The following is a 25,726-nucleotide window of genomic DNA, read 5'->3' on the forward strand; positions in this document are numbered from 1 at the left end:
CGTGCCACAGTAACAAGCCTCTCCAGATTCACCAACCTCCGATCTGACTGGTTTTGATGGTCCTTGAGTTGGATCAGTTGGTCCTTGAGCTGGTTCAATTGTGTCTCATAATCAGGAAGTGGTTCAGCTTCACGGCTCTACAGACTTGTGAATCCAATCTCAGTTGATGGTTGCGGAGGATAGTAACAGGTCTCAGCCTCCTCCTCCTCTTCGGAACTATAGTCTAATGGGTTGTTTATACCATAGTCGTATTCAGAGTCCATGTCTTCTTCAACCTAAAACCGAAAACCCATAGCAAAGTCTAATGCAAAAACAAAAGAAAGATAATGTAACCAAACATCTCAGATTCATTAAAAACATAACACAAACATATTTGATTCATAAACACATTAAAAACATAACACAAACATAGTTAAAACATATCTGATTCATAAGCACATTCAAAACATAACACAAACATAGTTAAAACAAACATAACGAGAGTTAAAACAAACATAACGAGAACTATTTCTTCTAAGTTAAAACATTTCAGCCATTAGCTTCTTCTTTAGCGCTTTTTCATCTTCGTCAAGAGTTTCATTCTTGGCAATGAGAGTGTCAAGAATGGACATCTTTTGGATTTGTTTCATGCCCTCCAAATCCTTATGTTTTATCTCCTACATGTGACTAAACTCTGCAGATGGTGCAACCTTCTCTTTACCTTTGCTCCTTAATTTTTTCGTTGCCTTTATGCCCGGAGGCCTGCTCTCGTGCTCACCAACGACAGAACCTGTAGATGGTGCAGCGTCATCAGCTTTTCTTTTATTAGAGCTGGTTCTCTTTGGAGTGGGGTTCATAGCCTCCAGGTTTACCCATTTCTGTTCATAGCGTAGCACATTCCAAGCATACTCCAAACCAAACTTCTTCTTGTACAGCTTAGTGTAGATTTGGTGAGCATTTTGCAAAATATCTAAATCGTTCATGCCACTAGCTTTCTCACTCTCTGCCTCTGCAAAGGCTCCATAGAACCTGCTCACATCCTTACTGATTTTTTGCCATCTTTGTCTACAATGGTCAGGGCGCCTAGGCTCAGCACCACCACGTACATGAATACTTGTTCCATAATAGTCTCCTATACGGATCCAAAAGGACCATGACTTTTGGCCATTCCCAACTATTGCATCCTTCGATGTGTTTAACCAGCCACTTATTAGGACTAAGTCATCTTGTGTGGACCATATTCTTCTCTCCCTATGCTGTTCTGCTGTCTCTTCTGATTGACTAGGAGGCTGACTCGGCTGTGAACTAGTTTGTGAACTAAAAGCAGAGATTTGAGAGGTCCCAATGTTTACATTGGGAGCAAAGCTGTCATATGGGAAGTTAAGAAGGCTAGAATAGGATTGAGACTGACTGTTAGGAGTATTGTTTGATTCCATAGCAATGAGAATTAAACAAGGAAGAAGCTGAGGTTTCTGATAGGTTAAGAAAGAAGCAAATAAGATGAATGATAGAAGATTGAGTATTTGGGTCGGTTGTAAAATAGAGAAGTTAAGAAGATCAGTAATTCAAAAGTTTGGTGTTGTTAGAGACTTTCAATTCTAAATAACCATTACCTACTTCAGTCAAATCAGAAGTAAATAAAGTTCATTGACTTTTTTTTATATGTAAACCAATACATTCATATTATTCATTACCTATTTGTTAAAGCATTCATATTATAAAGTTTTAAAAGTTTTAAAAGTTTCAAACCTTTCATAGATATCAGTTTTTAAAGTTTTACGACAACTCAAACCTAAAAACAAAAACTACAATCACAACTTAATACGAGAACATGACCAGACGGTAAAAGGTTAGATGCTGAGACATACAAAGCAAAACTAAGTGACACTAAATTCACAACAACTCAATTACAAGAAATAAACCTGCTCACATCCGAGACCATCACAAAACAATTCTGAGAAACTCACTACACAATCAAACAACCTAGTGACTTACCTTTTAGTTTAGAGCAATGCAGGTTTGTTGATGGTTATCCGATTTAATTTGCCCTGGTTACCACACCTACAAGCATCAGAAGCAAAGCAAAATCAATTAAAGTTCATCAGTGTTAAGGTTGATTTCAAATACAACATACAACACTCGGAATTCAGTCATACATCCTAGAAGCTCACTAAAATCCTATATTGATTAATCAAAACCGTTAATTGACAGATAAGACAAACCCTATAACATGTTACTAAACCCAAACCTAATTCACAGATTTCAATTTTACCCTAAATCGATGAAACATCGAAGAAACAATGACTGACAAAGGAAACGACGGGACTACCTTGTCTATATCGCCGGAGATGAGATTTGCCAAACAAAGGAGACGAGGAGACAAAGGCTCAGGAAGAAGATTTCGACTTCGCCTTCAAATCGCCGGAGATATGAATCGACAAAACAATAGAATTTAAACGGATTTGTCGGAAAACCTATGCAGAGATCGATTTGTACATGGAAGAGTTCTCGATTTTGGCCGGAATACTAACCTTAGTCGGCGAAGATGGTGACTAGATACGATTTCGAGAAGAAGCTTTCGCCGTCTTGGACATCACCTAAACCTAGATACGATTTCGAGAAGAAGGAGAAATAAAAAAATTTATCCTTTGCAAAATATATCAACCAATGACGTACTGCCACGTCTTAATAGAACTGAGCTTAAATCAGTTCTAATTCAAGACCAAACATAATGTTCTAAACCCACTGTTCAATATTTTTCTGATTTAATTGGGCTTAGAACAGGGTGGGTGTTCTCCCGTTAAAGATGGCCTTATAAGATTTTTGTAAGGTTCGATACATATTTTATAGGAAATATGCAGTAGATATATAGCATAAAAGCCAAACATAATTAAGAAACTACCAAACTTTGTACAATAGCTGTCGCTAGGGAATGTTGTAATTACATTGTTGGCCTTACGTAGGCCAACACCATATTAGGTAAGTATCACCCTGTCTATTTTTTATTAGTAAACAACATGTTGTATGGTAAAAAACCATGTAATTGATGATTATTGTTTCGCATATCAACTAACATACAACTGTCATTCCCCTACCAATTTTGTTCTTTGATGCGCCCGAACAATAGTCTGAGTGGTTTACCGCATGTGTTTTGTCAAAACACATTTATATTACAATTCATCAACTGTTATTTTTCATAACAAACTTCACCTAGTGCAACATAATATCTCTTTCTACAATTCTGTCACATCTTAAGCAACACAACTTGTAATATAATGATGGGGTTGTCAAAAAATTCTTGTTCCTATGTCATTAAAAAGTACTCTTTCATGTTGTCCATTTTCAAAAATACTCATTTTCTATGTATAAAATAACTAAATTCTAAACCCTAAACTCCAAATACTAAATCTTAATCCCTCAAAACTATATCCTAATTGTAAAATAGAAAACCCAAATTAAAAAAAAAATTAAAAAATTAATTTAACATATTGAAATTGTGTAAAAGTGGGTAAAAATGAAAATATTCAAAAAAATGTATTTTTGAAAAATAGTATCCCAAAGGGGGTATTTCTAACAAATTCTCTATAATGATGAACGTATTTTCCTAAAATAACATGTCTTACAATAAAAAGACTGTAGTTGTTACCGTGGTTGCTGCCCTACCACTCGATTGTTAACCATCTTTCTTTGCTTCGGTATACACTTTAGCCTATTTATTAAAATCCCATGTCGTTCCCTCAAATTACATGTTAATGTATGAGATTTCGACCCATTTATTAAAATTCCATGTCGTTCACTAAAATTTCATGTTATTGTATGAGATTACGACTCCATCATTGCCTACTCAATTACATGTTATTTTATGAGATTACGACCCATTTATTAAAATCTCATGTCGTTCATTAAAATTACATGTTATTGTATGAGATTACGACTCCATCATTGCCTACTCATGGACTTGTTCCCTACCTATATGAGACTGTTGTCGGCAATGCGGATTTCCCGTCTATTTCTTTAGGGCACTTCTGTCATGTTGCCCGTACGGAAAGTGGTAGTTACCACACTTCTCTGACGCTGTGGTATTTCCTGAGTTTTAAGCCAAAATTGTGTTATTCAGTTATCTTACCCTATTTTATAAGTTTTTTTTTGTATGCGTATTTTAAAGTCTGATTTTTACCAATCATACTTTATAAATTTAAATTTCCTAAAATGTTCTCAAAAAAGTTTTGACATCGTTTTTAAAGGCAGCAATTCATGACTTTAATTTTATTCAAAGTCACAATCTATTATTTTGAGGTAAAATTCTCTACAACAATCTATACTACTATAATTGCAGAACTTTTTGCTCAAAAATGTTTTTGGAAACATTTACCACTGAATGCCATTAATTGCTTATATTCATATAAAAACAAGTTTAGTTAACTCTCTCTACTATCCTTATAACCAAACACAACTAAAATATTTTAAATATCCATATATATAATATTTTACAATTAATGTAGATATTTAGAAGATTTATTCCAGATTAAAAAAAAATCTCCATTCATCTCTTTTTTATTTTAAAATTTAAATGTAGTGAATCATCATATAATAATACATAAAGTAATAAAAATGAATTTTTCTGCACATATTGTGATTTGAATTTTTTAAACAAACATATATTACTAATTAATATAAAAAATGTGTGTTTAACATATATACATAGTAAATTTACCGTATATAGAAGAAGTTTATAATTTATAACTAATATATCTAAACTTAATAAAATGTTTAAAATTATGAATATTTAAAGAGAAAAGTGTCGATTATGCCATGAACAGTACCACTCTTTCTCTCTTATGCCACTTTTGCGAAACCTTTTTCCCGCCTGCCACAGAAGGTTCTAAAAAGTACCATTTTGCCCTTCTCCCATTTTGCGACACTTAAACAATTGAAAGAAAAAAAATCTTTGTTTCTTCTTCTCTCTCTTGTCTTATCATCTTCTTTTTTTGTTTCTTCTTTTCTCCTCATAAATCTTCGTTTCTTCTTCTCTCTCTTGTCTTATCATCTTCTTCTTTGTTTCTTCTTCTTCACCGCACATCCGTCTGAACATTCCAACGTCTTTGGATGTAATGATGAATATCTTCCTACAGTCACTTCTACGGCTGAATTCACCGCTTTTTCTGCCTCCACCCGCTCCGGTCGGCGAGACACGGGAACCTAGTTCTGAACCTGGCCCTTGGTATGTAAGAGAAGTATTGTGTTCTTTTCTCTAACCTGATTTCTAACAAAAATAGTTGTTAAACGAAACAAGGAAACCGATCTGATAGTCCAATTAATATATCCAAGATCTTTGTCCATCCAGTTTTTTTATATGAGGATAGACTAAATGTTATCTGATAGACTATTTTTTCTCGATAAACCAGTTACAAGATCTAAAAATTTTGTCCACCCAATGCTTTTTATATGACGATAGAACACTTATTATCTGATAGACATCCTTAAGGAAAGGTTTTGGTCTACTGTTACTTTTTTGGCCACTCCGTCTTTGGTAACTTACAAGTTACCTACTGTGCAGGTTAGCTGGGGGAGTTGACGACATCCACCAGGAGAGGTTCTTGTCTATCATTAATTTTCTTTAAAACATTCGCTTATATCTGCTTTTCCATGTCTAACATATATACTTGTCCACTGTGTAGGTTATTTCAGCAGATGGACCACAATATTAACCCCATGTACTTGTCCACCGAATTTATTTATGGCGCTCACTATTATGTCCACAATATAACTAGGTATGTTCTCCCTCCATATGACCAATTTCAACAGTTAAGGTCTGTCGAACTGTAGTTTCCTCAGTTTCAACATTCAATGGATGCATAGGTGTCCACTGTTGACATGTTTGTCCCTAATGCAAGTCTGCTGACCACGAAAGCGCATGACCCATAATACATCAGGTGGACCAGTTACAGAGGCCAAGGTATGTCCACCCCCATTTATGCCTATTTATGTATTTGTTTTGGGTGGACTAGACTAAATTGGCATGATTCATGTCCATCACAACCATGTCCCCATTTATATATTCATATATGTTTGGTCATCCATTGTTGATTGTGAAAATAACCCGTTTGTCTATCAATTAACTAACATATTCATTTCTCGTTAATGTAGTAATGTTGTTGGGGTACTCACTGACAATGATGTAGCCATAGTGGAACAAATCAGACATACAAGGTAGATGTCCTCTCGCTGATGGACCATTCGCAAGTCACTCAATAATTATTAGTCCATTTTTGTACAAAAAACACTTAATGTTTGTCCTATGCGGTGGAAATTGTATATTTGCTGGACATGTATTCTTGTTGTTTGTGTCTACCTTTAATATGGCTCTGCAACTAATGCAGTGTTTTTTGGTCTACCTTATTGTCATCTCTCTATTACAATATGACCATAACCAATTTAATAAAACTTTTCCATACACAATCTACTCGCGATAAACATTCTAATGTTGATGGACATGTATTTCTGTTGTTTTTGTCTACCTCCCCGCGTATGTCTGTCCCATGAGGTAGAACTTGTGACTAAGAAGTTTTTGTCTACCCTTTCTTTTCTTCTATCTCTATCCTAGTCGATGGACATGTATCCTAGTTTTTGTCTACCCTTTCTTTTCTTCGCTCGTGTCTTTTCTACAAATCATTAAACTGGAGGTTATTTTCGTCTTTTATTCTACTCATAAAACAATGAAACTGGCATTTTTGATAAGGAAATAAGTAAAATGGCATTACTCAGAAGATTAAAAAACAAAATGGCATTCTTAGCCAAATTTCCATATTTAAACATATTAAATTTTCACATTGAAACAACTCATTCTTTTTTTTTTTTTTAATATAAAATTCTAGTGGTCTCATGCCCACTAAAAACATACTATAACTCAACATCAGTGGATAACATAAACAATACCAAAAAATCCAAAAAATAAATCCATTAATAATAATTCAAAACCAACAAAGTCAAGAAGCAAACACTAGTATCCTGCAATGTTCTAATGAATCAACTCTAGCAACCTAACAATAGTTATACCAAAATCAATCAAAAATTTGGAACATCCTCCTCTTCATTGTCCTGATTCCACGATCACACTTTGCCTTTACATGCGCCACAACATAAAAGAGAGGCGTAAGTATTACTAGAAATACTTAGTGAGGCATTCCCATCTACTACACACAAGCAATAAGAACTCCAAGCACAAAAACAATAAAAATACAACATAAACAACCAAAGACAAGCGTCGTTAGTTGGGAACTGCATCGACTAACACACGCCTTGTGCCGACCGATGCAACTCTCCCTGCATTGACCGATGAACGCCTTGCATCGACCGAGGCATCGTGTCTCACGTCGACCAATGCAAACCTTGCAACGACTAATACAATTCTCCAAATCCCTGGATGTGTCGACCAATGCACTCCTTGCAACGACCAATGCATCGCCACGATTGTTCGCGAATCCTCGTGACTGCATCGACCGAGAATCGTCTCCCATTATCACCAATCGACCATGAACATATCCACACCAAAAACCACTCATAGGGAACCACGAAAATCATAACAGCAATGCAAAACAATCCCTAAATCATAGAAAAAACACAAAGAACTCATAGATCTCATGTTCAGATAAGCCAAGGTCATGCACTCACCTTGAAAATGCACCACAACAAGCCCTAACATGCTCTCCAAACTCGGATCTCCACTCCCATAGAAGAAAACTTTCAAAAACAGCACCAAAACTCACGCAAAACTCAATGAAAACCTTTTAGAAGTTTTCTTCTCTTTTTCCTTCTTCATAAACGACCAAAAGGTGGCTAAGTGTCGAGTTATTTGCTTAAATACTCGGCCTTAGGGTTTCCAAACCCAAATACGCAACTAAATATGTGTTTCACTTTAGTCATTCCACACAAAACACGCGTTTCACTTTAGTCGTTCCACACAAAACAAACTATGCATCGATCGATACACAACCTGCATCGATACATGCACCCCCTAAACCGGAATTCCGCTTTGCGGATGTTACACAAATTAACACAAACGAGTTATATGACATGACAAAATTGAATTGATAATACTAAAAAGTAAAAGAAAATATCATTAATGTAATACTTCAATACAGGTTAAATACTCATTTTTAGTATTTTAACAGCACCAAAATAAAATGTTTCGCCAAATTGATTTAATGAAAATTGTATTAAACAAAAATTATTGTTCGGTATATCACAGATTATATACTAAATCACTAAAATTAACAAAAAAAAATACATTATCAAAATTAATATTAAAATAATACATTAACAAAAAAAAAATATACTGCAGATCATAATCTAGTTAAGTAAAAATCTAGAGCATACCATTCACCAACTCAGAAAAGCGTACACTGAAATAGATTGTTGTTCCTTAATTATATCATACCACAAAACCATAAATACAACTCAGAAATTCTCAATATGGCCCTCTCTAGAAAAGCACAAATTATTAGTATTGTCTATTGAGAAAAGCTTTTTGGTAAAATACACATAGCTACATAATGCATACACATATACTTTCTATATTACATAGGGAAAGAAGAGAGAAGAGAGAAGAGAGTCATGAAGTGGCTTGAGCTTCCTCAGAGCTACTAGCAGAGACTTGTCGCCCAGCACCAGTAGTGTGGCCATCTTCTTCTTCCTCTTCTTCGCAGAAGACACTCTCCTCGCTTGTGTCCGAGAACGCACCTTCCTCATCTTCTTCACTTACCTCGTCTTCTTCTTCGTTTCTCTTCTTCCTCAACACTTTGACGCCTTTTCCTTGAAGAGAGAGCCTTCTCCGTTTTCTTGCTTTCCTTTTTCCTTTGGGAAACTCTTCTCCTTGAGAGTAATGTCGATGCAGTCTCTTCCTTCCTCCCTTACTGCTTTCATTCTCATCTGACTCCTCCTCAGCTGCATCAAGCTTCCGTTTCTTTTTCCCCGAATTAGTCTGAAACCAGCGCAAAAAATTAAGATGATGATTTAGGTATATTTTGAAGACAACAGACGACAAATACATAGAGAGTTAGTATACAAACCTTAGGGCCACGATCAACCAAACGAGCCCACTCGTGCCTATTCCTCAGGCAATCAAGAACAGCCTGTGAATGGCTTGAATATGCATATCGCTCTCCGTTGTGTTTCCTCAAGTGGGGCCAGTGCTACAAGAAAGAGACCAACACAACACATTAGAACAACTAATCTGTGACCTAGTTGATGATATGTCTCAGATCAGAGATATATGTGGTAAGGAGACATAATAATACCGGCAAGACTGCGTTACAGAGCTCCTCATATGCCATCCTCTTTCCTTTGCTCATGATTTCATTGATTAAGCCTGGCAAAGTTCTATGTACTGGAGTACCATTATTCCTAGGGGAACTGTGTGGAGAAGGCATATTATGCTCATTCAACTCGCTGGATGAACACGGTCCACTGCTTGTGCTTGTAGTAGAGTTTGGTGGGAGAAGTGCTTTCCGAGAGGAGTAAGAAGAGGTTTTAAGGGTTTCATTTTCTTCTCCCTTGGAACGCAAACTCCCTCCTCTGCTTCCACTGTCTTGTTGTGTCTTCCTATCAGGAGAGCGACGCGTTTTGGCACTCCTTGTACTACATCCATCATCATCACGAGAATTGCGGTAACCTTCTTTGGGTGCATCCTTGTTTTTCCTTCTGGAAAACTAGCCAAATAGATATATAATCAGCCAACAAGCTTGAGCCTAAAAGAGAGCATAGGCTAAAAGAAAAAATGGCATTTATATCATACCGTTGTGTGATCCTTGCTACCAGAACTAGAAGTGCGCTTAAAACTAGGAGCGGTTGGAGACAGGGGCAAGCTACCAGGCTGTCTCATGCGTGGAACACGAGGAACTCGAGGAGAACTATTGAGTTGATGGTGCAGTCTTAACGCAAGCTGGTCATTAATGGAAAAAAAACAAAACATGTTAAACTGTAGAAGAATAGGGAAGACGAACGAGAAAGAGAAAAAATCTATCTCACACACCTCTTCATCGCTCAGATTTGGAGCAAGGGAAATTAAAGACTGCACAGGGTTCTTTGTTGATGACTGGAATATTGTTTGTCCAGGCTTTTCATTTTTCGGAAAGGTCCCTGAAAGCGAATGTTTATTAGGAGCCTCGGAAGAACCACCATTAAGCCGAGCTGCTGAAGATGTCTTTGAAGAAGAGGAAAACTCTCTTGTCTTGGAAACTGAAGAATGGGAATTACGGTTATGCTGCATCGATTTTGTAGATGTAATAGGAAATTTAGGATGTTTCAAAGCTTTCTCTGAAGGTTCATCATCCCCATCTCTCTCTCGGATCATATCACTGGAAATACAGTCCTCATCATTGGCCTTAGCATCAACATCAGCACCAACATCAGCACCAACATCACCAGGTTGGTTCTTCGAGCCAGGAATAGAATTCCTGGAAGTTGAGGGCTTCGGGTTGTCATTGCACCTAGAAGATTTTTCTGTGGCTGAACTTGACGATGTTTTTCCAATGCATACTACCATCTTAGGCCTGCCATTCCCTGAAACAGTCTGCGGAATAGGTCTGTAAGGCTTTGACGACTCTTGAAATAAACCAGATCGCTTTGTTCCCTGAATATCTTTTTCTGCTTCCGAAACCATTAGTTCTCGTTTTAATTCAGTAGCTCTGTCTCTATTGCCACTACTTATTCCTTCTGATTCGATACCAACAGGCTGCGGTTTGTGCTCATCAGGAACTGAACTGCTCGGTGTCATTATGTTAACTTCAGAAGCTCCAGAGATTTGAGATGTAGACGTCCCTGAAACTTTAGAATCCATAGGGTCTAGAGTCTGCAGTCCTAGAGCTCCACCGGCACCAGTATCAGCTGTTTCTTTTTGGAATTTGTTCCTCCTAGAACTGATATTCCCACTGGCATCATAACCAGTTCTCTCTTCAGCTTCTTGTGCTTTACCAATCGTGGAACCAGGAGAAGGCAGACGCGAACTTTCAGATGAATCAACTGCAGTATCTTCTGGAGCGTCAGCTATTGTGCCTTGTCTCTGTAAAATTAGAAGTTATTGTAGAATACCAATTATTAGTTGCTTCCCCACTACTATCTTAAAGCAAGAGTAAAACCCTTTCAACAAAAAAAGTTCAAAAAGTTCGTCAATTCATATCTTTCTTATTTGATTAAAATCAAGGCACTTCTTACTACTTAAGCTTCGCTATTACTACCGCAAATTGTTCATCGAATAGCTCATTTATAGCTCCAATTTTGGCCTTTTCTATAAGGGCTTGTATGTAACCAAGAGATGAAATGGATTTCATATATTAGTATAAGTTATAGCCAATACAGGACAGACATACCTCCTCCTCCTTGTTAGCCTCATTTTGCGGAACATCTTTTCCTCTGAGGAAAACAGGATCAGTAGCTGCAGCGCTCTTAAGCACAATTCGGAATTGATGACCAGCTTTCTCATCCTGTTTGCCAGCACCATTAGCATGAACGTCAGAAAGATTCTGTTCTCTGGAGCATTCAACACCAATTTCTGAATTACCAGATTCATCAAAGCCAGTTTGGCCACCATCATTAGATTCTTCAAAAGCAGCTTTCTTGGCCTTTTCACTCTTCGTGATCCCAACGTAGCCAGCAAAGCCTTCTGGTTCTATGTCCTTACGAGATTCTGATGGTTTAGAATCACTCGTAGGTCGCACTGCTACTAATTTGAAAGAAACAAAGAAAAAGATTCTTTTAAGAACAATAAACATAAAATGTCTGGATGTGAAACAAAAAGGTCTAAGAGAAGGTGTTTCACTGACCTGTTCTTCCTACAAAGCCTTTCTTATCATCCTCTTTTTTATCTGAAACTTCAACCTTCTTCTTCATCCGCTCTTTCGAAGCTCCAAACAATTCTTTCCTTCGTTTATTCGTGATCAAAGGACGAAGCAACCTCTTATCCTTCTTCATTGCACTCTGAGAATGCTTCATCTCAGCATCGCCAGTGGAATCCCAACTAATGCCGTCTTTTGCGCAACCAAGCTTCAAAGCATTGGCTCCTCTACCATCAAGGCTCCTCATTCCAACCAAAGCACTCACAGGAGCAGCAATCACATTTTCCTTCGACATAGAAAACAAAACCCCTGCACCGTTTTCCTCCTGATGCCTATTCTCAATTTCATCCTTCTCTTCCTCATCCCAGCATGGGAACTCTCTATACTTAAAGTTGAACTTCTTAGGCACATAACCAGTACACTTCCACAGCTCCCGGGAGAAAACTGACGACAACCCTTCAAAAAGAGCCGGATCCCCACCCGGGATACCTTGCACATGAACTTTTTCCTCGGTAGGGATCTCAGTCCATAACCTAAAAGGACGCTTCAGCGGAACACCCCGAGTACACGAATTCTCCATTCTCAAGGTCTTAGTGGGCAACTCAACCAACAGCTGAGCAACCTCAGTCTCCTCACTATCATTAACATTGTTTTTGCTCTTACACTTATCACAAGTAAAAATTTCTTCTCCTTTAACATAACGAGAACAACGAGTATGAACCCAAACACCACAATCATCACAATTCACCATCTCTTCTCCATCATCGAAATTAACACCACAAACACAATCCACAGTCCACGATCCATCAACCCAATCCTCATGAGGATCCGTGCTCGAGAACCGATACGATCTTCCTTTCATCTCAAAATCTAACAAAACCCTAACCCCCAATTTCTAATAATTCTTAGCCTAAAAACTAGACAGAACAAGAAGCCATGAAAACGAAACTAAACCAAAAAAAAAAAAAACCCTATCTTTATAACAACCTGATTCGCCTGTTTTTTAAACAAAACCCTAGGAATCAAAGAAACGTATCTCTCAAAACTCGAGAGCTCAGGATTTTATAAAAAACAAGAACCGTATCACCTGAAGAAATTAAGACTTTAGGATTCTGACAGAAACCGGAACTCGAGTTATGCATCTCCAGTTGCGGCAGTAACAGAGAAGCTAAAGAGAGATTCCAAAATCCCCTGCTCCCAAGAAGAAGTTGTGTGTTTGTTTGATTGTCGGAAGCGGAACTGAACAAGAGAAAGAGAGAGCTACAAAGTTTTCTGTTTGACGTCCGTCGCTGGGAAATTAACAAAATTAATTTACCCTCTCAAGTCCGTCGAGATCTTACTGGGCTATATGTAACAATGGGCCGGGCTCAGACCCAACTTCACTATTGCTTATTTCCAACTTGTGAAACTTGCTTTGACTTGGATTACTTACATTTTTTTGCAAAAACTGTTCACTATATATACAAATTAATGTAATGAAAAAGTTAGGATTTAACATACATTTTTCCAATATAAATGTTAGTAAGAATAAAATTTAATTTCTAACCATGCAAATTTAGTTAATTGATGCAAAATAGCTTCAAAATAAAATTTATATGAATATTTGAAAAATTATTCATGAAGTTATAGGTATATATCTTACTAGCAATTGACCCGCGCTATGTGTGAGAGTTAGATGAAGGTGTATTTGGGGGTTTTGTTGTGTATATTATTTTTTGGTTATGTAAATTCATCTTTATGTCTGTTTTTGTATTTGATTTGGGTGCTTATGTTGTTTGTTAGATATTTTTTTAAAAAAATAGGTTTCGCAGTAAGTATAATTTAGTGTGTTTTTTCTTTTCAAAATTTGAGATAATCTTATGTGTTTTTTAAATGTTTTTTTAAATAATTATGATGAGAAGTTAACATTGTGTATTTAAAATTGTTGTTTTGCTGTAGTTGTTTAGTTGTGATTAATGTATTATTATTTGTCATTTTGTCATTGTCTAGTATTTGGCTTGTGCTTGGCGGAGGCGTTTGATTAGAGTGTGATATGTGTTTTTTTTGTCGATATTTATAAAGTGTTTTATTATTTTCTCTTTATATCTTGGTTATATATGTATCTATGTATCTATGTATGTATATTTTTACAATCAGTAAATTAATCCAAAGCTAGTTTATATGCAAGAGCAAAATCTTGTATTTTTAAGATTTAACCCAAGTTACATGTATAACTTAATAATTTAATATAATGATTGCACATTTAGAGTTAGAAGTGTCAAAGGGCATAACACTATCATTTCTAACTCATTTTACATCAAAAAATACTAATTCTAAAATATCACACCATATCATCTGCAAAATCTTTAAGTTTTTTCTTAACCAAAATAATTTTTTCTGTCACATTTAAATGAACTTTTTAATATTATAATTTTATTTATGGTAAAATATATTTTACAACTAATTGTTCTATTAAAATATCTTATTTGTTTTTAATGATATATCTTGTTTGTTTCTAGATAATTAAAAAGTCTTTATTGTTGGAAACTATGGTTAAGATAAGGTAACTCATAAAAAAGACCAAACACTCCACTCTCTCTCTCCCCTCTCCGTTATCCAATCACACTCCTTTTTTTTCACAGCAGTAAAAAAATAAAACACACAAAACAAAACTGAAGTAAACTCGTTTCGAGTTTGGTTTTTCTCAACGAATCCTTACTTAATCACTCTGATCAAATACCATTAATTATCACCGATCCTCTGATTAATCACTCTTTAATCCTCTCTCTCTCTCTCTCTCTCTCTCTCTCTCTCTTTCTTTTTCTTCTTCTTCTTCCTTCCATAGAGAGCACCTTATGCTGATTCCTCTCTTCCTCCTTCTCAAATCGTAACCTCGATCCCCCCGATTCCTTTTCACAATTTTATCCTTAAAGTTTCGATTTTTCATTTCTGGGTTTTTGCGTCTCTGAATCATGGCGGTTGTTGAGACTGTAGCAGCTGATGCAGCCGCAGGAGGAGTCGTGACCCAGCCGCCGTCTTCACCACCTTCTTCAATGACAAGTCAAGATTCCGGCGTTTCTTCCGATGATCAGAACCATCACTCCAGGATCGATCAAGTTCTCCGCCACGATCAAGTAGTAGTTGGTGGTGGTGGTGGTGGTGGTCTCTACAGCAAGATCGGGTCACACGTGGCGAGATCCGATGGCGTTGACGGTGGTGAGAGCTTCAATCGTGATATGAGAGAGCTTCAGGAGCTTTTCTCTAAGCTCAATCCCATGGCTGAAGAGTTTGTTCCTCCTTCTCTCAATAAACAAGGAGGTAACGGAGGACTTAACGGTGGCTTCTTCACCTCTGCTGGTTCCTTTTTCCGTAACAATGGCTTTGCTGGTGCTGCAAACGAAAACGGTGGTTTCCGAAGGGTAAGAGTTCACCTGTTTGTGTCTAAATTTGTGATCTTTTTTGTGAATTCACTGAATTGTGTTAGGGAGTTTTTGTTAACTGATTGCTTTTTCAGAGGATAAGACACAATTGGGAAAGGGGTTGTGTTGTTTTTTTTAATCTCGGATTCATAGCTGTGATTAATTTGTGTTTGTGTGTGTGTGTGTGGGATGTAGAAGAAGAGCTTTGGTCAAGGGAAGAGAAGAATGAATGCTCGAACAAGCATGGCTCAGAGGGAAGATGTTATCCGTAGAACTGTCTATGTCTCTGATCTTGATCAACAGGTTTTAAAGCTTTAACCTTTACTCCCTTCTATGCATTTGCTCAAGACTTTTTGATCTTGACTTTTTTGTTTGTGTTATGATTTTGGGTGTTGTAGGTCACTGAAGAGCAACTAGCTGGTTTGTTTGTGAGTTGTGGACAGGTTAAAAATATCTTCTTGAAAGCTCTCTCATCTTTGTACCTTGCTTGTGTGTTTTAACTGTGTTTTAGTTTTAGCAGGTTGTTGATTGCCGTATATGTGGTGACCCAAACTCGGTGCTTCGGTTTGCATTTATTGAGTTTACTGATGAAGGTAACTCTTTACGTTACTTGTGTCTATTTTTGGAGTATCATCAGTGTACTTAGTACTACTACAGTGGTTAAGTGTCTTATGTTGGCAATGTTGGGGTTTTTGTTCTTCAGAGGGTGCGATGACTGCTCTGAATTTGTCGGGGACTATGTTAGGATTCTATCCTGTGAAAGTTCTGCCATCCAAAACAGCTATTGCACCGGTTAATCCGACATTTTTGCCCAGGGTGAGGTTTTTTCTTCTACTATGCAAAGTCTCTGACGATTTTGTGACTTGCCAAAATGATTTAGTCCTGTACTTTTTTGTTTGTTTGTTTGGTGTTACTATTGAAGACTGAAGATGAGCGTGAGATGTGCGCAAGAACTATCTACTGCACTAACATTGACAAGAAGGTGGGGCTCCCTTGAAACGTTTCTCTTCACTTTACCTTAACTGATGAAAAGTACCTAGTTTTCACATGTGTAAAAATTGCTTACAGGTGACTCAATCTGATGTGAAGGTCTTTTTCGAATCGTTCTGCGGAGAGGTTAGCAAATCTTGTTGAGTTGCTAAACTAACTGCAAAGTTGTTTTTTGTTTTTGTTTTTGTTTTGTGCAATAGTGTACTAATTAGAAGATGTTGTCATAATACAGGTTTACCGCCTGAGGTTGCTTGGAGATTATCAACACTCAACTCGTATTGCTTTTGTAGAGTTCGTAATGGTAATTGTCAAAATACACCTCCACGCCATCCTTGATCTCTTGTGTCAAATTCTGAGTAATCAATCTATCGTTTATATCTTCACAGGCAGAAAGCGCAATAGCAGCTCTCAACTGCAGTGGAGTTGTTCTTGGTTCTTTACCGATAAGGTCAGAAAAAACAAAAAAGATCTTTGCGTTAGAATACGCAGCTAAAAACAAATTCGTTGTTGTGATGGTTTTGTTTTGGTTTATACAGGGTGAGTCCTTCAAAGACGCCTGTTCGTCCCAGATCACCGAGGCATCCAATGCATTGATCTTATAGCTTTACAAGGTTTTCTTTCACATATCTCGTGTCTCACTCAATATATATATATATATATATGGCTGTCTCTTCTTAAAAAACCGCATACACAGTTATGTAAAGATGTTTGTCTGCATCTCTCATCTCTTCGTTGTTCGGAATGTAACTCTGGGATCTTGATGATGCTTCCTTCTTCTTCCGTTGCCTTTTTTTCTTCTTACCGGAGAATCTTTTGGGTAAAAAACCTCGGTAGAGCGTTTTTAAATTTACTTTTTTTTTTTTATGAGTAAAAGAGCTTACACAGCACTTAAAACACTATATCAAAAATCTTAAATTTTTTTAACAGTTATTACAGTCAAAAAGATTGATTTATGACAAAAACCATAAAAAAGAGTTAGAATCAAATTTGATGTTCGAACAGAAGCAGTTGTGTTGTGTTTGAAATATGTTGGGGATCAGACAAGTCAACTAAGTACAGCTGTTTTTTGTCAGTTCTTTTTTTTTTTACAGTATCTTCTAAAAAGTCAACTTTTGTGAAATTCCGAGAAATAATAATAATTAATAAATGTTGACATAATAATAATAATAATTAATAAATAAATAAATTTGGTGGTTTTGTGAATTTTTTTGTGGCGTCATTACAATACAAAAAAATGCGGTCTAGATACAACGGCTTTACTCAAGTGTTTGTGCATTTCGAGATTTTACTCTGTCCTTTCATTTTTTGTTTTTCTTTTACGAAATTGATAAAACGATTTATCTTTATGAAAAATTATTTTGGAATATACATCCAAGTTATTATTGAGATATGTAGATACAAATACAATCATACAAATCCAAACGTTTTAAATATGCATGGTCCGATTCCAACCCCACCAAACTCTAATTCGTTTAGGACATGGTAAAAGGTCCAAGTCACCTAATTAGATCGTTCCGGTTCTGTATGTATTTGGGTAACCAAGTTTTTTTCCTTGTATAATCTTATTTTTTCACTACACATTATTTTGATAAAAGAAATATCTACATTATTTAGCTGTTGAATGCAGAAAACCTAGTTAAAAATATGCATATAAAAAATTAAAGAATTATATTTATATATATGTGTGCATATAAATCATGTTTGTGAATTTACTTTTAAAACCCTTTAATAATGGTAGTGATATAAATCAACCCGAGAATTTGTTAGAAATACACTTTTGGGATACTCCTTTTCAAAAATATATTTTTTTAATATTTTCATTTTTACCCTCTTTTACACAATTACAATATGTTAAATTAATTTTTAGAATTTTTTTTAAGTTTGTGTTCTCTATATTAAATTTAGTATATAGTTTTGAGGGGTTAGAGTTTAGTATTTGGAGTTTAGAATTTAGAATTTAGTTGTTTTATACAGAGAAAATGAGTATTTTTGAAAATAGACAACAGTGTATTTTAAGAAATTGACATAGGAAAATGTGTATTTTTGAAAATTCCCCTCGATATTTGTCTTCTATTTCTATAATATATTATTTTAATTTGTAGAAATTTTGAACTGATTTTTTTTTTGGGCAAAATTTTGGACTGATTTTTTTTTTTTTGCAAAATTTTGAACTGATTAAACTATAAAAATATCCAAAAAAAAACTAGAGAAAATCGCGTTATGTGACGGTACATAAGAAGATTCAATTACTGTTATAAAAGACTCACAAGTCTTGGCTTCCTAACTCCCATAACAGACGCTCACGCTCATATTAATTTGGTTACTCCTGTGGTTAGTTAGAAGATCCACGCAAAATGTGTTGCTCCACTTACATCAACCTTCTTTTTTTTTTCACTTACAGAGACCTTTTCTACTTCAATTTTTTTAAATTTCCTTCCTTATTATTTACATATGTCTTGGTTTAAGAGATTTTTAAGTTCTAAATACATTTTTGAATTTAACCACTAGAATTTCGAATTTTGCTGAATACTATATGGTAAAGAGTTCTTAGCAAGTCCACCACATGTAAAGCATCCGAACCAAAATTTGAGTTTCCAATGTCGCCACACGCGGGTTTAAGGCTTTAAGCTATTGACGCACACTGCACATAAATTACATATCATGGTCAATTTTCTAGCCACTTCTATCACCAGACCAGACTCTGTCCATTTGTATGCATGATTGATGTGCTATTTCAAGCCATTTAATATCAAGTAAAGTAGTCCCCGCAATAACCTACCACTTATTTTTCTCCACCATACATTACCAAATTTGCGATTATTTTGTTTTAGTTTTTTTATATAAAACTTCTATTTAAAATTTCATTGACGTTTGAAACACAAAATATTTGATAACGATGTACATAACATTGACGTGACGCTGTCTAAATCATGAATAATGGCGGTTTTTCAATGACGGTATTTAATGTTAAGGTTCACAGATCTTATGTGAAGATAAATAGTTTTAATTTTTGCATGAAAAAAAAAATTAAGTTAGTTGGTCGGAACACAAATTAAAGATACCATCGGCTAAATCGGTCTTTAACTAGCCTATGGTTGAAATTGAGATAAACATTACAATAGTTTTATGTAAAGGGATTCATTGGTGATATCAATCTTCTTATCAAACCCACCTCTCTCGGGATTATTGACTCGATACATGTGACTCGAAATCCTGGCTATATTTAGAAATATGTAGATCTATGTTCTGTATAAATAAAGCTACATATTCATAAAAGAGATATCTAATAAAAAGAACATGGCGGAGACTCAAGGGAAGGTCATCACTTGCAAAGGTATAATAATTCAATTGCTCACCTGTCACCACCAATGTGATAGTTTCTTATCATTATGATGATGATTATGGTTATAATGATAATTGTATTTTGATGCTTGTAGCTGCTGTTGCATGGGGTCCAAAAGAGCCGCTCGTCATACAAGAAATATGCGTCGATCCACCTCAGAAATTGGAAGTCCGGCTTAAAATCCTTTACTCCTCCATTTGCCATACCGATCTAGGATTTTGGAACGGCACGGTACTCATGAACCTATATTCAAAGCAATACAAATCATGCATGCTTCTTGATTTCCATTGTAATCTAATAAATATATCTTTTTTATTTTATTTTTGTGTGTAAAAGAACGAAGCTGAAAGAGCATTTCCAAGGATTCTTGGCCATGAAGCTGTCGGGTATATCTAATTTTCTTACAAGCACACCAGTGACGCTAATTAAACATATTTTTATATGTTTTGGGGATATGTTTAATAGGATTGTGGAGAGTGTAGGAGAAGGAGTAAAAGATGTGAAAGAAGGAGACTATGTGATTCCGACTTTCAATGGAGAATGCGGTGAATGTAGAGTGTGTACGAAAGAAGAGAGTAATCTCTGTGAGAAATATCAGGTAGATCCAATGAAGAGAGTGATGGTGAATGATGGAGGAACGAGATTCTCAACCACCACAACCAAGGACGGTGGTTCGAGCCAGAGCCAACGCATTTATCACTTCCTTAACACCTCCACCTTCACTGAATACACCGTCTTGGACTCAGCATGCGTTGTCAAGATCGACCCTAATGCTCCTCTCAAGCAAATGAGCCTCTTGAGCTGTGGTGTCTCCACTGGTTAGTTACTTAATTACTCCTATACAGCAATTGAATTCATGGATTTGTGTCCATATAGTCTTTACCATTAAAGGAATATTGGTTAAAATGGATATCTTATCTCTTTTGGGAGCTAATATAGTGAGTTTTGGGGCTAGCTAAGCTAGGGAACAAAGGAGGAAGGGACCTATATATACCTATCAATTGGACTACCCTGGTTTCCAAAACACCATTTATTTATCTTTGTCTTTTTCAAATAAATTTGGATTTTAATGTTACATATTCTCGTGGTCCGTTGACCACCTCTAGTTTATATATAAGTTTTATCTTTCTTTTTTTTTTGAAATGGTAAAAACAAAGAAAAACAAATTATTAAGAAGCGTGAATTCACATGATGTGTTTGCTTGTTATAAATTTGACAAAAATAGGGGTGGGAGCAGCTTGGAACTCTGCAAAAGTGAAGGAAGGAACAACCACTGCTGTCTTTGGATTGGGTTCTGTTGGACTCGCTGTAAGATTATAGTTAGCTGAAGTCATTCCTTTTTAAAGTCAAAATGATAAATATATATTTCATGAATGAGAAATGAAGGTGGCTGAAGGTGCAAGAGCAAGAGGAGCTTCTAGGATCATTGGTGTTGATGCTAACGCTTCCAAATTTGAGAAGAGTAACTTTTCTTTTCATAAAACACCAATCATACTATTACTACGTCGTTCCATATAGTATTCTTTTCATCCACGACCATATCCATAATACTATTGAGTTACATTACCCTATAACTCAATTCGAGTATTGCAGGTAAACTGATGGGAGTAACAGACTTCGTAAACCCTAAGGACTTAACTAAACCAGTTCATCAGGTACTATATCAATTCCATAACACAAAAAATATAACCAACACTTCTAAATTAACTTAGTATAAATTGGTTTTGATAACATTAATAAAAAAGATGATACGAGAGATAACGGGAGGAGGAGTGGACTATAGCTTCGAATGCACAGGGAACGTTGATGTTCTTCGTGAAGCCTTTTTATCCACTCACGCCGTAAGTGTTTAATTTGTAACAATATGAATTGTGATTTTTTTCTCTACTTGAGTTAATTTTTGTTACGTGAGAAACAAGAAAATATGAAAATTAATTCAAAACAATGATAGGGATGGGGATCGACGGTGCTCGTGGGGATATATCCGACGCCAAGAACATTGCCTCTTCACCCGATGGAGCTTTTCGAAGGCCGTAAAATCGCCGGTTCTGTTTTTGGCGGCTTCAAGCCCAAATCTCAACTTCCTAATTTTGCTCAACAATGCATGAAAGGGGTCTGAAATTTTTATATCTCTCGATTCAATAATATTTTATTCTATTTTATTTGATTTTATAAAAGGAATTAAATTTTGTGTGTTTTGGTGAGATTAATTGGAATCTTTCGATATGTAGGTCGTGAAATTGGAACCTTTTATTACCAATGAGCTTCCATTTGAGAAGATCAACGATGCGTTTCAGCTGCTTCGTGATGGAAAATCTCTTCGATGTATTCTCCAGATCGCTAAATTTCTCAAGAGATGATTGACTCTACACATTCGTATAGTATTACTACGCGATATACATTGTATACCCACCCAACAAACGCTTAATTTTACTGCATTTCCCATTATTTTCTTACCTATATTTTTGTATCAGCATTATCAAATAACGTGATTACTTTTTGCTCAAGGATTATCTGATTTCAATTCAAATTCAGTTGATATAATTGATTATATTTTTATATGTTACGTAAATTCGAAAGTATATGAGTTATGTATTATTTTATTTAACTTAGTTGTTTATTTAATTTAATATAAAAACGCTAAAACTAATCATGTGCAGAGAATTTCATAACCGACTTTCATTTATTTTCCTTACTTTTTATTGTTTTATTATTTTATGTTGCTGATAGTTTCTTTGAGAATGCTCTAACAAGAAAATTGGGTATCTTTTATCAAAGAACCAAGAAAAGAGTTTAACACGTTTGTGGTAAATGAAGCTCAAAGAGCTAGCCGATTAGCCTAATACAACAGGCTAAACGAAGAAGCAAGAAAAACCGATACTTTTGCGACTCGTCACTTGGAAATTATGAACCACATAATCTAATATCTAAATTATCTAAGTTTTTTTTTTATATACCGGTTTATATTAATCGAAGGAGCCTTAGAACATTGAGCATTGCTCTGGAGTTTATATGTCCAAGAGTGAACGAGATACAGCTAAAATATATATATTGAAGCTACGAACTGTGAAAGTTGGTGAACCATAGTGTGAGGTAGGATGGTGTTGTCGGACTTGAGGGCAAGTATTTTCCATCGAGCGCTGTGATCTTTCTTCAGAGCTGCAGATGAATTTCTCTTTTGAGTTGGTTCTCTGATCGTAAGGATGAGCCATGTAGACGGGCATTTCGTTCTCTCCAGATGTTGTATAGGAGTGCTTGAAAGAGCAGTTTGGAGATTGCATTTAGTCTTCTATTGGTGGTGGGGTTCTTTATCCAAAGCAACAAGCTGGTGAAAGTCGATAGAGGTGGGGGATTCATTTGTCCGAAAAAGTCAGTCCATAGAATCTTGGAGTAGGGGCACAGGAAGAATAAGTGGTCTCTTGATTCATTCCCAGATAAGCAGAGTAAGCAAGATGCAGGAACATGTAGATTCCAACTCAGCAATTTGTCCCTTGTTGTTAGTCTGTTGAGAACGACTAGTCAGGTCATGAAGGCCATCTTTGGGATGCATTCCTTGAACCAAACCTGTTTGTTTGTGCCAAGTTACTGGAGGACCCGTCGGGTGAAGATGCTTCCAGAGCCTAGTCGATGAGAAAGTCCCTTGGTTTTGTTGTGGTGTAAGCTTCCAAGTAAAGATATCATGTCCAGTGGGATCTGCAGGTAGTGGTTGATTCTGAATGCATGTTCTGAGTAGATGTACTAATTGATTCCTTCCCCTTGGTATGGCCCATGTATTACCATTTACCGCTTCTGCAACTGAGGACAGAAGACGAATTCCAGTTGCTTGGGGTCCTCCTTCACCAATAACTTCAATCAATGGTCCTAACTCTATCCAATTATCATGCCAGAAAAGAGTGCTGGTTCCAGACACAACAGTGGAGTGAACAAATGGTCTAGTGAGGTTCCTCAATTTTGCCAGCCGTCTCCATATCTAACTCCCGATTGATCTGTAATCTGTTTCCCAAAAGTTCCTGCCCCTTATTAAGTGAGATTTCACCCAGGAAACCCATAGCGAGCCTGATTGCGAGAAGAGCATTCATATGAGTTCCAAACCAAAAATCTGGTTCCAATCAGCTAGTCTTCTTAGTCCCAAACCTCCTGCTGCCTTAGGGGTGCCAACAACCTCCCAGGAGACCTCTGTCCCTCGAGCTGTTGAAGTAACCCCATTCCATAAGAAAGCATTGCAAAGTTGTTCCAGTGTTTCGAGACATCTTTTGGGGAGCATAAATATCGATGCCCAGAAGTTAATGGTGTTATATATCATTGAGTGGAGGAGTTGTAGCCTTCCGGCGAAAGATAGGAACCGGTTTGTCCATGATGATATTCTTCCTTTCACCTTGTCAATAAGCGGTTGGTAATCGGAAGCTGAGAGCTTGTTTGGGATTAGAGGGACTCCGAGGTATCTTACAGGTAGAGACCCATGAACTAGGCTGTGTCTTGTTGCCAGTTGTGCGATGTTGTCTAAAAAGAGACAGGTTTTTTGAAGGTTAATCCCCAATCCTGAAGCAAGCTTGAACTGAGATAGGACTTCTAAATTGGTCACAAGGGAGCTCTCTTCACCATTGAAGAAGACTAGAAGATCATCTCCAAAGCTGAGATGCGTGATGAGCACTACAAGAAAAAGGGGTCATTGTGACGTTTGCTTGAAACGAATTTTTTTGGTCACAAATATGTGACATTTTAGATACTATGTTGTGACATTTTTTTAGTAATAAATTCGTAATTATTTTGTCGCAAGATTATTACGAATTAAATCGTCACTGAAAATTGTCTCTATTAGCGACTAAATGGTGTCGATATTATTAACTGTAACAAAGTGTGACGGTTTTACTACAATTTTGTAGTCATAAATAGTGATATTTATTTGAGACAAAATATTTGTCACATATTTGTGACATTTTAGATACTCTATTGGGAAGAAAAAAATTGTAACAAATTCGTAATTGTTTAGTCATAATACTACGGTTACGGATTAATTTATGACAAAAAGTTGTCAGAAACAGTAACAAAATTTTTATGATAATTTAAGTAATAACAATTGTAATGGTATTATGACATTTTGTCAAACATTGATTAACCAGTTAAATATAGTTTTGCATAGAGAATGATCATTGTATTTTATTAAGGTAAATACAAACTAATAATTAAAAACTTTCTTTTGTAAACTAAATTAATTAGTGGCTAAACATAAAATAGTGTTATATTTCTTAATAATTAATATTTTTATGTAGGTTGTTCAATGAAATCATGGTTGCTGCTAATCTTGGCATAAATGGGGATAATCTAACCTTGCTTAGAGAAAAATAATTGCAAGTTGGTTACAAAAACATGTAAGGAATTATGATTATTATTTTAAAGCTGTTTTGAATTTATGTTTAAATAGGAGCCGACTAAATAGTCTCATTATTATTTAATTAAATTTAAGAAAGATGTTTAAGATATTGTAAACTAGATTTTTACTTTTTAGAAAAGATTTTATTTTTATTAATAATTAGAACTTCTAAGCACTCAAAAAGCGCCTAAATTTTCTGAAATATTTAGTAATTTTTAGAATTTCCCTCTAAAACTTACTAAATATTTATTATACCTAAAACTTCCCTTGTATTATATAGGGGATATACCTAATACTTAAATTGTAACCCTAACTAAAAACTAGATTACTATTTCTTCTTGCCGCTTTGTTTCTCTAGTATGCAAAGGTTAGAGGCCATATTTTTATTGAATTATTAGATCTATATTATGCAATCAACCATTGAAATTATCTTTTTCTACTGTCATCTTTTTCTATTGTCACTCAGCATATATACTTGCGGAGTGATTTGGTTCTGACTAATCTAATGGATGTATATAATGTATATAGATTTTCTGTTTGACTATTCTAATCGATCTATATATTAGTATATATAAAGGATTTGAAGTGATGTCACATAGTTAAATTGATTTGAAGAAACTGTTGTGATGCCATCTACGTATATATTTATTTGTTTATATTTATATAGAGTTATTGCAAAAAAATTTGATGAACATGTGCAAGAACACTTGTCAAAGAGATAGTCTTCAAACAGTGAGGGTTTGGCAATAGACAGTCTAACCCAAAAGGAGAAAAATAAATTTATGTTAAGGTAATATTTATAGACTGAATTATA

At 35.7% G+C, this 25,726-nt stretch overlaps 4 protein-coding genes, 1 long non-coding RNA gene and 1 pseudogene across 16 annotated transcripts; 3 read left to right on the top strand and 3 right to left on the bottom strand.

Annotated features, from left to right (window-relative positions):
• Window positions 1–518: 518 nt before the first annotated feature.
• Window positions 519–1,415, bottom strand: LOC104779041 (uncharacterized; annotated as a pseudogene).
• A 3,516-nt stretch (window positions 1,416–4,931) lies between these two features.
• On the top strand, window positions 4,932–6,438 carry LOC147946962 (uncharacterized). The gene is made up of 5 exons (XR_015587475.1): window positions 4,932–5,200; window positions 5,537–5,572; window positions 5,658–5,750; window positions 5,839–5,935; window positions 6,127–6,438. It is a non-coding gene; the product is annotated as an uncharacterized LOC147946962 (long non-coding RNA).
• A 1,939-nt stretch (window positions 6,439–8,377) lies between these two features.
• Window positions 8,378–13,131, bottom strand: LOC104777298 (uncharacterized). Of its 12 annotated transcripts, none has more exons than XM_087505124.1 (8): window positions 11,799–13,101; window positions 11,537–11,695; window positions 11,346–11,459; window positions 10,010–11,038; window positions 9,773–9,919; window positions 9,276–9,686; window positions 9,048–9,170; window positions 8,378–8,959 (listed from the first exon to the last, which is right to left on the bottom strand). In XM_087505124.1, exons 2-8 carry the CDS (start codon window positions 11,567–11,569, stop codon window positions 8,591–8,593), a joined length of 2,226 nt encoding a protein of 741 aa, XP_087361250.1. In that variant the 5' UTR covers window positions 11,570–11,695; window positions 11,799–13,101; the 3' UTR covers window positions 8,378–8,590. The 12 variants fall into 12 exon arrangements, 9 of the variants coding, with proteins under 9 accessions (XP_087361250.1, XP_087361247.1, XP_087361256.1 ...); XM_087505121.1 differs by having other exon boundaries at window positions 11,537–11,698; window positions 11,799–13,095; XM_087505130.1 differs by having other exon boundaries at window positions 11,537–11,692; window positions 11,799–13,091.
• Window positions 13,132–14,325: 1,194 nt separating this feature from the next.
• Window positions 14,326–17,044, top strand: LOC104777299 (polyadenylate-binding protein-interacting protein 11). Its single transcript, XM_010501517.3, has 10 exons — window positions 14,326–15,208; window positions 15,404–15,511; window positions 15,607–15,651; window positions 15,729–15,801; window positions 15,912–16,024; window positions 16,131–16,190; window positions 16,277–16,324; window positions 16,431–16,499; window positions 16,585–16,646; window positions 16,735–17,044. Exons 1-10 carry the CDS (start codon window positions 14,762–14,764, stop codon window positions 16,790–16,792), a joined length of 1,083 nt encoding a protein of 360 aa, XP_010499819.1. The 5' UTR covers window positions 14,326–14,761; the 3' UTR covers window positions 16,793–17,044.
• A 2,166-nt stretch (window positions 17,045–19,210) lies between these two features.
• Window positions 19,211–22,048, top strand: LOC104777300 (alcohol dehydrogenase-like 3). Its single transcript, XM_010501518.3, has 10 exons — window positions 19,211–19,532; window positions 19,636–19,772; window positions 19,878–19,927; window positions 20,007–20,359; window positions 20,767–20,849; window positions 20,928–21,003; window positions 21,135–21,196; window positions 21,287–21,382; window positions 21,493–21,654; window positions 21,773–22,048. Exons 1-10 carry the CDS (start codon window positions 19,496–19,498, stop codon window positions 21,899–21,901), a joined length of 1,185 nt encoding a protein of 394 aa, XP_010499820.1. The 5' UTR covers window positions 19,211–19,495; the 3' UTR covers window positions 21,902–22,048.
• A 917-nt stretch (window positions 22,049–22,965) lies between these two features.
• On the bottom strand, window positions 22,966–24,281 carry LOC147946963 (uncharacterized). The gene is made up of 3 exons (XM_087507310.1): window positions 24,269–24,281; window positions 23,634–24,191; window positions 22,966–23,408 (listed from the first exon to the last, which is right to left on the bottom strand). Exons 1-3 carry the CDS (start codon window positions 24,279–24,281, stop codon window positions 22,966–22,968), a joined length of 1,014 nt encoding a protein of 337 aa, XP_087363436.1.
• Between the last annotated feature and the right edge of the window lie 1,445 nt (window positions 24,282–25,726).

Source organism: Camelina sativa, chromosome 3 (assembly GCF_030686135.1).
Source record: "Camelina sativa cultivar CO46 ecotype springtype chromosome 3, ASM3068613v1".
NCBI classification, from domain to species: Eukaryota; Viridiplantae; Streptophyta; class Magnoliopsida; order Brassicales; family Brassicaceae; genus Camelina; species Camelina sativa.

Excerpts from the sequence above, each read along its gene's own strand:
- LOC104777298 (XM_087505077.1), bottom strand. The coding sequence starts at position 12,672 with ATGAAAGGAAGATCGTATCGGTTCTCGAGCACGGATCCTCATGAGGAT. Across the intron at positions 11,039-11,345 it reads AGGCTAACAAGGAGGAGGAG|AGACAAGGCACAATAGCTGA; the intron begins GTATGTCTGTCC and ends CTAATTTTACAG. Across the intron at positions 8,960-9,047 it reads TGGTTGATCGTGGCCCTAAG|ACTAATTCGGGGAAAAAGAA; the intron begins GTTTGTATACTA and ends CGCTGGTTTCAG.
- LOC104777299 (XM_010501517.3), top strand. The coding sequence starts at position 14,762 with ATGGCGGTTGTTGAGACTGTAGCAGCTGATGCAGCCGCAGGAGGAGTC. Across the intron at positions 16,025-16,130 it reads ATCCGACATTTTTGCCCAGG|ACTGAAGATGAGCGTGAGAT; the intron begins GTGAGGTTTTTT and ends TTACTATTGAAG. Across the intron at positions 16,325-16,430 it reads TCGAATCGTTCTGCGGAGAG|GTTTACCGCCTGAGGTTGCT; the intron begins GTTAGCAAATCT and ends GTCATAATACAG.
- LOC104777300 (XM_010501518.3), top strand. The coding sequence starts at position 19,496 with ATGGCGGAGACTCAAGGGAAGGTCATCACTTGCAAAG. Across the intron at positions 19,533-19,635 it reads GAAGGTCATCACTTGCAAAG|CTGCTGTTGCATGGGGTCCA; the intron begins GTATAATAATTC and ends TGATGCTTGTAG. Across the intron at positions 21,655-21,772 it reads CTCAACAATGCATGAAAGGG|GTCGTGAAATTGGAACCTTT; the intron begins GTCTGAAATTTT and ends TTCGATATGTAG.
- LOC147946963 (XM_087507310.1), bottom strand. Across the intron at positions 23,409-23,633 it reads TGATTGGAACCAGATTTTTG|AGTTAGGACCATTGATTGAA; the intron begins GTTTGGAACTCA and ends ATAATTGGATAG.